We start from the raw sequence: 12,725 nt of genomic DNA on the forward strand, positions 1-12,725 counted from the left end.
TTTTAGACTGAGCTTGTGGGATTCTGATTATCATTGTATTAGGGCTTTTGCTAATATTCCATAACTACATTGGTGATTCCTCTCAAACACTCCGCTTCAAAAAAATACAGGGTGAGGTACTGTTATTTAATTATTTATTATTGTTTGACCTACACTATACAGACACAGACACACTGAAACACACACATACACATTTGTTTTAAGTTATCTTTTAGGGCCAGGTCAGTGGCTCATGCCTGCAATCTCAGCACTTTGGGAGGCAGAGATGGGAAGCCCAGGAGTTTGAGACCAGCCTGGGTAACATGGCGAGACTCTGTCTCTTCAAAAAATAAAAAAAAATTAGCCAGACATTATGGCACACACTTGTGGTCCCAGCTACTGGGGAGGCTGAGGCAGGAAGATCACTTGAGCCTGGGAGGTTGAGGCTACAGTGAGCTGTGATCATGCCACCGCACTCCAGCCTGAGTGACAGAGTGAGACCCTGTGCCAAAAAAAAAAAAAAAAGTTATCTTCCAGTGAATGTCTTAGTGACCTTGAACAATCACCTAGATCTGTGACTCAGTTGTCTCTAATCCAAGTAAAATAAGTTACTTCATAAGAATTTGTTGGGATTAAATGAAATATTAATTACAAATGGGCTTCATAATCTATATAGGTGCTAAAATACATACAAATTCTAGATCTAAAAAAAAAAAGCTCATAAGGGGCTTATGATTTTAATTCATAAACCTGATTCTGATTTCATTTCTAATATTATTTATTATCTATGTTTTCTCAGGAGATTGTGATGAGCCAATGTGAAGAGCCCATGCTTTTGACAAGTGTTTCTCATTACAAATAAATGCAATACAATCTTTTTTTTTTTTTTGAGACGGAGTCTCGCTCTGTCGCCCAGGCTGGAGTGCAGTGGCGCGATCTCGGCTCACTGCAAGCTCCACCTCCCAGGTTCATGCCATTCTCCTGCCTCAGCCTCTCCGAGTAGCTGGGACTACAGGCGCCCGCCACCACGCCCGGCTAATTTTTTGTATTTTTAGTAGAGACGGGGTTTCACCGTGGTCTCGATCTCCTGACCTAGTGATCCGCCCGCCTCGGCCTCCCAAAGTGCTGGGATTACAAGCGTGAGCCACCGCGCCCGGCTAAATGCAATAAAATCTTAATGAAATAGAAGCCAAATGTTAAAACATGTTTTTGTTTTTCTCGGCAAAGTAAGCTAATCAAAACACTTTAACACTCTGGCTAATTGACAGTATACCATGAATCAGCCTCATTTGCACTTGGATGGCACATTTAAACTTTCAAAGCCTGATCATATCTGCATAGGCTAACCCAGATTGCTGGAGTCCACACCAGAATGTATAAACTTGTGAGATCCAGCCCAAAATACCCTCCAAACATTCTAACAACATTATCACCTGAAATACCAGTATGAAATTAACAACAACCCGAGGCTTTTTTTTTTTTTTTTTTTTTTTTTTTGAGATAGGGTCTGGTCTCACTTTGTTGCCCAGGCTAGAGTGAGGTAGTATAATCACAGCTCATTGTAGCTTCTACCTCCTGGGTTCAGATGATCCTTCCACCTCAGCCTCGCAAGTAGATAGGACCACAGGCATGCACCAACACACTCAGTTAATTTTTTTTAAACAATTTTTTAATATGTGGGGGGTTAGGGGGAGGTGGGTGTCTCTTTATTTTGTCCAGGCTGGTGTCAAACTCCTGGGCTCAAGAGATCCTTCCACTTTGGCCTTTCAAAGTGTTGGGATTTACAGGTGCTAGCCACCACACCTGGCCCTGAGGTTTCCTTGGCATTTTTGGGTAAATGCCTTAGAATACTCTAGGGCACAAAATTGTTGCTTTCTCTCTAAAATCCTGGGCCAAACGTGTTGTAATAATCCTGTGATATTTTTACCTTTTCAAAGTCTTTTGTATATTTGGAGAAAGAAAAAAAAAATTACTCTTTTCTTTGAACACAGGTTTAATTAGGAAAAAAGAGACGACCATATAGTATCTTTAGTATAGTATATTTATAGGAATGCATAACATGTGAGATGTACATTTTGAAGTTTCATCCATAACTTATAACATTTACTGTAGCAGTAACAAGACAGCAGGTCATCACTTTACAACATTACACATGAGTGATTTTGACTTACAAATAAAATATTTACAACCTACCTTTACAAAACGACATTGTGTGCATACAAAATGAACAACAGCAGAAAAATTTAAAAATAATAAAACAACCAAAAACCCAGAAGATACACTTAAGGCAGACCAGCAAGACACTGAAATAATTAAGGCTGTGGAATTCTTCTGCACCTTGAAAATATAGAGCTATTTATCAATACTGTGGAGTGATTTTAAATCAATTGTTACAAGCCTGATGGAAGTATGTACTTATATGTATATGTGTGATGGTCCCTATGGGGAAACCTGTCCACTTATGAATAAGGCCCTTTGTCTGAATGGCCAGTGAAGCCCACTCCAAATTCTCAAAAGACTTGGGTGGAGGCAGGGGTCACTCAAAACCAAGAGATGCCAATACAGTTTGCAAATCGACTATTAATAGTTCAAATATAAAGATAGTTATAAGTCTAGATAAACAGAATAACCTAAATGATGGCCCCTTTGTGTTTCACACTTTGTTAGTTTGGCTTCGTGGATGTCAAAAGACAGCAAATTAATTCCAGAATGAGTAGAATTCATCTCCACAAATTAGCCCTAATGGTTTTGAATGGCCCTAAATGGTTTTCTATTAGAAAAATTGACCCACCTGGGCTGTCTGCAAATGGATAGATTTCTGCATATGAGCAATAACATATACATACATATTATACACTATATACATGTACAGATGTACATATATCCGTATTTTCCAACAGTTTGCACTTTGATCACTACTGTTCTCTGAACAGGATCTCATTCTGAAGAGTATGTTTAGTTTTTTTCACAGTCTTCATATTTGTTCTAACTACTAGTTTTACTCACCTTCCCCATAGAGTAGGCTGAAGTTTGGCAGAAACAGAAGTAAAAGCACCAGGGTCAGAAAAATCAAACATAGAGATGACAGATATGGCTTAAGTTAGTAAGAGAAGATGTATGTCTTGTTAACTTCAGATTCGTAGCCACAGTCTTTGAGGTCATAGTAACAGTCTCTGTAATACTCCAGAATATGGATCCAGTTCTTGATGGAAGTCAGGTATTGATGGAAACTCCTATGCTGGCCATCCCTGGGCCAACAAATTTGCTTGGTTAAAATAAGCCTCAGGAGTTAGCATTCCAAGAATTGTTATTTGCATTTCTTCTACCATGCTCCCTTTTCTCAGCTAACCTCACTATCTGAAATAGCAGTTATCTAACTAATGCGTTATCTTGATCATTTGAATAAAAACTAAATCTGAACACATTTTAGAATCTCACAGCAAAGGGGCACATTTCTCACAGAAAAATGCAATAGCCTGTGCGTATTAATTTCAGGCTTATCATAATGTCCCTCAAAGATGAAAAGTTGTCTTAGATTGATTGCTTTTTCCTCTCCTCTAACTTCTTTATATTTATTGAAAATGAGGAAGAAATGCCTTTCATAGAAAATATGTTCTTATGATAATCTGTGTTCTACTACTTCTGCATAAATTTTTTATGTGAGTAAATTTCCTATTAAAAACATTTAGTACTATAAACAAATTCAGCCCTTTTTAACCCTTTACAATTAATGAAACAACTGAGAGCCTTACTATTTTTAGAAAATAAATATTAACATAGTAGCTTTCCTTTTCTTGATGGAGCGTGTGTGAGCTCTATGGTCTCAAAGCCCACCCTGGGTTTAATCATTCATCATCAAATCATCCCTAGGCTTTAAATAGTGAAGAAAAATCAAGGTGCAGTTTTATAAATAAATTCACTGAAAGGTCACATATTGCGTTTGTCTAACCCAGACTCCACAGAGGTGCGACCCAGGAGAGAAAGGAAGAAGGTCTACATTCCTCGAAACTCATCCAGCACAATTCATTGACCACACTGAATAAGGACATGGTGAGTTTGACCTTTGCCCTACTACGAAGACCTCTTATGTACAAAATTATTTCCTCCTGTATTAAATGCATGGGACAAAGCTTTAGTTAATGCCAAATTTAGTTTATATCATATTTGCTCCCTCATATTCTCACAAATCTAAATTGCCATGCTCTTCCACAGAGGCAAGAAAAAAGTAATGCCTAACTCATGGGCTCTAATCATGGAGGTTATGGGATAGCAAATATGCAACTCCTGAAAGACCTAACCACCTAAAAAAAAAAAAAGATTCAAAGTTTGTCCTCCAAAAAGGAGCAGTCCAATTCATTTCTATGCATTTAATTTGCCTGTGCATTTAATTTGTCTCTTAGATTCCTGTGAGACTGTGAAAAATAAATTGTGATATGAGAAGATGTTTTCTTCTCACTTCTGCCCTCCCAAGTGAAGAAAGTGGTTGTTGGATTCTTCTCTGTCCTTTTTTTCAGAGCATAAAGCTTGAGAAGGAAGGTAGCAGTTGCTTTTGAGGGCATTTTACTCTTCGCATCTGCCATAAGAAATACTGGAGAAAACGGCTTATGGACATAAGACTTCATCAGCTCTCCTAACCCTTTTCAGTAGACAAGCTCTTAAATGATCCAAATTATAGGCTAAGACCAAATAACATTTAGACAAAGAGCACCTGATACTTCCAACTGAAAGCAATTTACAGAATTTAATCTCATGAGTTTATAAATGGTATCTAAAGACGTGAATATTGAAAACCTGGAATGTTCAAAGTTACTATCAATAAAATTCTTAACACTGGCAGTGTGTAGCACTTTAAAAAAAATCAAAGTATTTTATAGATGTCCCCACCAAGCTTATTTCTCAACATTCCTGTAAGATTAATGTCCTCCCTCCTTCCCCATCCCCCAACTCCCATTTTACCAATGGGGACATTTGGGGAAGGAAAAACGAAGACTTTCTGTAAGAAAAGATGAATCAGGAATAGCTGAGATTGAAACTCAAACATTCCTGGTCCCACCCCTATATTCAGATGTTTTCATTTACAAGATATTTTAAAGTAAAGAAAAAATGCTGCAATATCAGTACATCTAAATGCGATGAACTTCTTTATCTCCCATCCTCCCCTCTGAAAGGCACTACTATTTATAAAGGCTTTGTGGACCACAAAGCAGTGAAGCTAGCTTTCTCCTCTGCTTCCTCTACTCCCCCTTACATTGTTTATGGCTGAGAGAGACCTGAAGGATATCTCCAACATTACCATTTTTTTTCTTAAAAATTTTACCACATTCAGCTATAAGTGGATATATATCTATTTAACTTGAAACAAATGTAAAAGATGTAGGAAATCATTATATTAATACTTCTTAAAAGTTATTATGGGTTGTCCCTGATCTTTTCATTCTTTCTGTATCCCACCCTTACAAAACAAAACAAAAAACAAAAAGCTCAAAACCCTATGCAATGAATATAAGCCAAGAAAGAAACTTGTGACCTTGACCATTGTTTGTTTTTCCCATTTCAACTGAAAGTTCACTCCCATTGTGAACTACCATCATAATGATAGAAGTGGATCATTTTCTTTTCTCTCCTCTCTTCCTTACTACCAAGTAATAAATCTCTCTGCCAAAACAAGAGTGGCCCCTGATCCTTCTTCCCTAACCATGGCTGCCCTCAGAGCAACCTAAAGTACATTCCCCAGGCTCATCGTCTGGGATTCCTTGTTATTTCCAACTTGCTGTGGAGAGCTCTCGAACCAAGACTACTCTCTTATCTCTGTTGGGAGGGACCAGGAGCTTTGCAGACAGGGAGCCTCCCTGTTAGTTTCCCTCCGTTATCAAACTATATAAAATATACCCTCTTTCTCTTGGGGCCTCTGTTAAGTTCATTCTAGTCTAATGATTGTACCTTGGCTCTAGTTAACAAAATCATCCTACTTTTCATTTCTAGGTCCCTCCTTTCCTGTCTTCTCACTTCCCAAATATGTGTACTTGGGGGAATTCCATGCAACCCCACATCTGGATCCTCCCAACTCTGTTGTAAAAGCTGATATGAAAGCTTGGGGTCTGTATAACATTCTGTCAACTGCCCCCATAACATAATTTCAACAATACCCTCCTTCCCCCCACCTGCTGTGGTCTGCACACCATTGTTCTGGGCCCTGGCCTTCTCAAGCAGAAACTCAACTTGTTATAAAAACTCAGAATGGCTCAGCAGGGGGATCTTGATTCAGGTCATCCACAGTGGACAGAACAGAACTTGCCAAGCTGGACTTTATGGATATTGGGAATCCTCAGAGTCTACAGTTTGTCCCATGACAAACCCTATGGGCCAGGCTTTCCTTTTTTTTTTTTCGAGACAGAATTTTGCTCTTATTGCCCAGGCTAGAGTGCAGTGGCGCAATCTCAGCTCACGGCAACCTCCACCTTCCGGTTTCAAGCGATTCTCCTGCCTCAGCTTCCCAAGTTGCTGGGATTACAAGTGCCCACCACTACGCCCAGATAATTTTTTTGTATTTTTAGTAGAGACGGGGTTTCACCATGTTGGTCAGGCTGGTCTTGAACTGCTGACCTCGTGATCCACCCGCCTCGGCCTCCCAAAGTGCTGGGATTACAGGTGTGAGCCACTGCTCCCGGCTCAGGCTTTCCTCTTTTATGCTGTATACCATAATGAAGACATGTTTATTGAAAGGGTTTTAGCAAACATGTTTACTAAAAGGACTTTTAGTAAATATGTTTTAAATTTTTTAAACACAATGAAAACATGTTTACTGAAATTTTTTTTACTAAATATGTTTTACATTTCAAAAAATTTTAGTAAACATGTTTAATGTATGTTTTAAATTTTTATGTATTGTATCATAGAGTGTTTGTAAATACATAAAGGTCCAAATGAAGACTATAGGGGTTAGTCAAGAGAGACCTCTGAGGGAGTGAGGCTTAATGATCCAGGGCCATTTGAAAACTAAGAAACAAATACAGTCGGAGTCGGTTTCCATATATTTGGTTAATCCCCAAAATACTAAGTGCTATCTAGTCTTATTGCTTATACTTTCCATTAATTTATCAATCTATAATCTTGGATAGGTTGAGGTGGAGGGTGAATGAGGAAGTTGTCTGAAACCAATGGAAAAAAAAGATGATGATTTTTAATTTTACATTTTCACTGTGGGAATAAGTGTTTTTTATATGCTAAAGTTCAGGCTTAGTTTCCACCATTTCTTTTTCATTTAGATAGGTTTGTAGTTCTATTCATCCTTCATAAATTCTCTTCTTGCACTTCTGTACTGCGTGATTTTAATTTTCTCTATCCCATTATAGGAGAGAAGCAACACCATTAAACCTGATTTGAACAAACACTTGAGTTACATTTTTAAAATCTTACTTGTATAATCGCAATTTTCAGCACACATTCTAGAAAACTAAGGGTGGATCATGTACAAACACAAAAAACAAGCTCCCTCCCTCCAAAACAAACAAACAAAAATAAAGAAAGAAAACCCATGAAATGCCCAGGTTTAATTTTTTTTCCACCAGAGGGAAAAAGAGCAGTTAATAATAATCTTGTATGGAGAATATACACCAGAAAGCAGCATTGGCCTCAAAGTACAATTAGTCCTTTTAGTTCAGAGAACTATCAGCGGCTGAGTGGTGACAGGTATTGCAATCTCAGTTACAACTTAATGCTCTGTTAGGGTGATGTATCAGGTTTTGTTCCATGGCTTTAAAAAGGACTTAGAACCAGGCCTTTAAAAGGCCTATATGGCTGCCTCCTTTTAGTAAGCACCCCTTAGCTTCAATAAGGAGTTAGAAATAAAGCCAGCCAACTTTCTGAAAGATGGTATTCTACAGCCGTAGAAGAAATCAGAAAGTGTTGGCACGTTGTTCATAGGAACTGTAGGAAAGGTTTTCATTTGCCCTTTTGTATGAACCTCTTATATTTGTTTACTTATTTCAAACCTGGTGTAGACACAAAAATATCCCCGCAGCTCATACTGTATTTGAATTTATTTCCTGGCAGGCTTTCTTGCCAGATTAACTCTGAGCTGCCAGTGAATTTGCGGGTAGCGTTTCATATACAGAAAGAACCTATCTTAATCAAATAACCTGTGATTGACAGAAAAAATTTTCTCATTCAAAAGGGCAACATTGCTTTCTCTTAATGCACAGGTTCTGGTAAAAGATTTCTATACAAGATTTATAAAATGCTCTAAAAAACTTGTCATCTAATTGTGCTTAGTCAAAACAATGTAATGCTTCGGTAAATAAATTACTGTCTTAACTGGAGCACTCAAAGTTACTTGTGATTGATTTAATATATATATCTCTATATTAGAAAACTCTGAAACCTGAATGGGATATATTATACTGTATGTGTTTATCTATCCTATTAAGAAACTATATCTAAGTTATCTAAACCAGAATAGTTGATATACATGACATCTCCATTAAATAGAACTTTTTGCTTAAAATTTCAGCAAAGCCAGAAATTTTATACTCTTATGAGCTTAAGGTTTGCCCAGTTAACCACTCATTTTGGAAGATACAGTTAAAATTTCCTAACAGCTAATATTGTTCTTATCTCTGCCCTTCTTCTGAACACTTCTGTGACCCTTTGCCTCTTTATTTCTTCAGAATGACCTTCTGGAAAGCCCCTGGATTTAGGGTGACTTTTACTGCTGCTCAGACCCTGAATAACCACTGACGAGGTTTAAGAGGTGCATCTCTCAATTCAGAGAACTGCACGGAGTGAAATGATGAACAGAATTATTTACAGTCACATTCAGTCTTGCTTTGGTTCACACTGCACTTCTATGTGAAACCATAGGGGTGGGAGATGGCTACGTCCCTTGGTTCACCCGGTTGACAATGTAGCTCTTGACATTGGGAATAGGCCGCACATCATTCTGGTGCTTGCGGCGTTCTATGAAGCATGCTAGGCGCGAGGTGTCCAGGGGGATCTTAGAGTAGCTGCCATTATGGGGCTGCAGCCATGGATGCTGTAAGCATGTGGCTGCCGTGGGCCGCCTCCGAAAATCTTCCTGTAAGATCACATTGATGAAATCTCTGGCAGCATTGCTCACACCACAGAAGTATTCATGGGGGAAGCTGAAATCCACCCTGCATACATTGATACATGTCTCCTCTTTGCTCTCATCCAAGAAGGGTGAGACCCCACTCAGCATGACATATGTCAGAACCCCGATGCTCCAGATGTCTGTCCCCAGGGAGACAGGGATGCCTTGAATGACTTCTGGGGCAGCAAACTCAGGGTTCCCCAGCAGGTGGTGAATGTGGAAGTGACCCGAGATCTGGACAGCATCCTCCAAGTCAATGAGCTTCACTCGAGGCACTGGAATCCGTAGGTCAATGAGCAGGTTTTCAGGCTGCAGAGATCCAAGGAAGCAGGAAGAAAAGAAGGGAAGTTCAGGCCTCCATTCTGACTACTCAAAAGACCTCATTAATTCAAACACAGTTATGCTATTCTTTGATAAAGCCTATGGTGTATGGAAAATTCCCTATGCACTATGGAAACTGCATAGGAGACTTCAAACGATCATTTTGAGCTTACTACACTTTGAGTTTGGGTGGCAATTCAGGGAAGTTGTTTGACATTGAAAATCATGTCTTCTTAACTACATTGCTTCTGCATTGAATCAAGGAAATAATAAATTACTCATTTTGGTGAACAGGGGCTTCTTTCTGAGCAGCATGGAAGAGAAGGTGACATTTGTTGGCTTACTTCTATGAAGTTAGATTAGGTAGGCAGAACTTCCCTACCTTCTCTCACACCAGATGTCATTGTGGCTCTGGTATATTATCATTAATTCACGGATGATACACTTAAATTGTGTGACAACCCAGATTCTCTTTAATAGTCATAATGAGGAGGCCGGGCACGGTGGCTCACGCCTGTAATCCCAGCACTTTGGGAGGCCAAGGTGGGTGGATCACAAGGTCAGGAGCTCGAGACCATCCTAGTCAAGATGTTGAAACCCCATCTCTACTAAAAATACAAAAAAATTAGCCAGGTGTGGTGGTGGGTGCCTGTAATCCCAGCTACTTAGGAGGCTGAGGCAGAGAATTGCTTGAACCTGGGAGGCGGAGGTTGCAGTGAGCTGAGATCATGCCACTGCACTCCAGCCTGGGCGACAGAGTGAGACTCCATCTCAGAAAAAAAAAAAAATAGTCATAATGGGATGGATGTGGTGGCTTATGCCTGTAATCCCAGCACTTTGGGAGGCCAAGGCGAGCAGATCACTTGAGGTCAGGAGTTCAAGACCAGCCTGGCCAACATGATGAAACCCTGTCTCTACTAAAAATACAAAAATTAGCTGGGCGTGGTGGTGAGTGCCTATAATCCCAGCTACTCGGGAGGCTAAGGCAGGAGAATCGCTTGTACCTGGGAGGTGGAGGTTGCAGTGAGCCGAGATAGCACCACTGCACTCCAGCCTCAGCAACAGAGTCAGACTCGGTCTCAAAAAAAAAAAGTCATAATATTCTACTCTAAGTAAATACAATGAATTTGAATTTATATTCCTTATGAGTAATGACTGGTAAGTTGGACTTGGCCATTTAAGGTATTCCCTGCAAGGTTGCCACTTCTTTTTTTTGAGACAGAGTCTCGCTATCGTCCAGGCGCGATCTTGGCCCACTGCAAGCTCCACCTCCCAGGTTCACGCCATTGTCCTGCCTCAGCCTCTCGAGTAGCTGGGACTACAGGCGTCCGCCACCACGCCCGGGTAATTTTTTTGTATTTTTAGTAGAGACGGGGTTTCACCGTGTTAGCCAGGATGGTCTCGATCTCCTGACCTCGTGATCCGCCCGCCTCAGCCTCCCAAAGTGCTGGGATTTCAGGCATGAGCCACCGTGCCCGGCAGGTTGCCACTTCTTATTACCTTTATGTCCAAATGTGCAACCCTGCAGTTGTGAAGGTACTGCAGAGCCTCCATGATGTCTCGGATATAGAAAGCTACTTTTTCCTCCATCAGTTCATCATGATTCATAAGGTAGTCTAAGAGCCGGCCATCATCCATCCTGAAAGTAGGCAGGGAAAGGCAAAGGAAATATGTTTGAAATGAAGAAATAGAAAAATAACACATGTACAAATCAGTAAGATCTCTAAGCTCTCTCATACTTCTTGTTATACATGAAGACCAAATGTGCAACACATGCATATTTAGTTACAGCCTAAAGTTATTGTAACATTCAGAACTAAAATAAATATATTTACAAATATGGTGTACTGCAGGGAGTGTGTATAACCTTGTTTAAGAAACATTCTCCTTCATTAACTCTGAAAATTGCACACAACAAAAAAGTTGTGACACCCATTTAAGAGGTTCGATTGCTAAGAAAGCCTTCACCAAGAGATACTTCAGCAATATCCTGATTAACCATAACCTAGTGGCTGCAAACAGCCCCACATGTGTTTTGCAAAGTACTTCTTAATTTTATTTTAACATTAATTTTAGAGATGAAGTCTCACTGTGCTGCCCAGGCTGGAATGCTGTGGCACAATCATAGCTCACTGCAGCCTCGAACTCCTGGACTCAAGTGATCCTCTTGCTTTGGCCTCTCACATAGCTGGGATTTCCGGAGGAGGCCACTATGCCTAGCCAAACTACCTTCATTTGTCAGTTTTGAGTTGGGGAAAACAGAAAGTAGGCAAAGTTGGTTCTTTGCATTATTGATTCTCTTCCTCTCCCCCACCCCACCACCTTTTTGTTGTTGTTGTTGTTTGTTTGTTTTGTTTTTGAGACAAAGTCTCTCTTTCGCCTAGACTGGAGTGTAGTGGCATGATCTCAGCTCACTGCAACCTCTGCCTCCAGGTTCAAGCAATTCTGATGTCTCAGCTTCCCAAGTAGCTGGGATTACAGGTGTGTGCCATCACATCCAGCTAATTTTTGTATTGTTAGTAGAGACAGAGTTTTGCCATGTTGGCCAGGCTGGTCTCGAACTCCTAGTCTCAAGTGATCCACCCGCCTGGGCCTCCCAAAGTGCTGGGATTACAGGCATGAGCCACCGTGCCCAGCTCTTGATCCCTTTTTGAATCCTTTGCCTTCTGGGCAACTTTTCCAACCTTGAGAACTGTGATTGAGAACATGGTATATGGAGCCATCCAGACCCAGATTTGAATCCTGGTTCTGTTACCTACCTGCTAAAGGCTGGGAGCAAGTCATTTGAACTCTGTGTTTTGGTTTCACCAAAGTGAACCATCTTTAAAGTGGGAATAAGAACAGCAACAATATAATAACAATTATTATTCATTATATTAATATAATATAATGAATTAATATTATCTTATAGTAGGTGAGTATTACTATTCACCTCTTTGATTATGAGGATCGTGCAAGGATGGAGTGAGACGATGAAGCATTTAAGCATAATTGGTAGCATAGGTAAGTGCTAAATAAATGGTAGCTATTCTCAGCCACCCTCTGTCCTCTTACAGCAAGGAGTTACCAAATGTCAGGTATTCTTTAGTGTGCATTGAGTTGTTAAAGGCACATCCCCAGGAAACGCCCATGCAGAGAAGCCTGATGCAGGGTCAGAAATGACTTTCAGTTATAGCTGAAATCCCCCTGTCCAAGTTTCCCTCTTCCCCTCTAGCTTGCTCCTTCTCACTGGTGTCTTCTACTTTCCCTGACAGGAGCAAAGGCTAGAACCCATGCAAGCCTCTTTTGCTTTCCTCTGACCCTGCTAAGGGTGAGG

At 40.2% G+C, this 12,725-nt stretch overlaps 1 protein-coding gene across 11 annotated transcripts in view; it reads right to left on the reverse strand.

The window, feature by feature from the left end:
- Positions 1 to 1,896: 1,896 nt before the first annotated feature.
- KALRN (kalirin RhoGEF kinase) overlaps positions 1,897 to 12,725 on the reverse strand; it is a 695,573-nt gene continuing 684,744 nt past the window's right edge. For 9 of the 11 annotated variants that reach the window (XM_032149957.2, XM_032149956.2, XM_032149954.2 and 6 more), the window contains 2 exons: positions 10,910 to 11,048; positions 5,892 to 9,397 (listed from right to left, as the gene is read on the reverse strand). In XM_032149957.2, the coding sequence (XP_032005848.1) occupies positions 8,852 to 9,397; positions 10,910 to 11,048 (685 nt within the window). In that variant the 3' untranslated portion in view covers positions 5,892 to 8,851. Of the gene's footprint in view, positions 9,398 to 10,909; positions 11,049 to 12,725 lie in introns of all 11 variants that reach the window. The other 2 variants (XM_032149952.2, XM_032149972.2) reach the window with 1 other exon arrangement.

The sequence above is a fragment of the Hylobates moloch genome, unplaced genomic scaffold (assembly GCF_009828535.3).
Source record: "Hylobates moloch isolate HMO894 unplaced genomic scaffold, HMol_V3 SCAFFOLD_4, whole genome shotgun sequence".
In the NCBI taxonomy this organism is placed as follows: Eukaryota; Metazoa; Chordata; class Mammalia; order Primates; family Hylobatidae; genus Hylobates; species Hylobates moloch.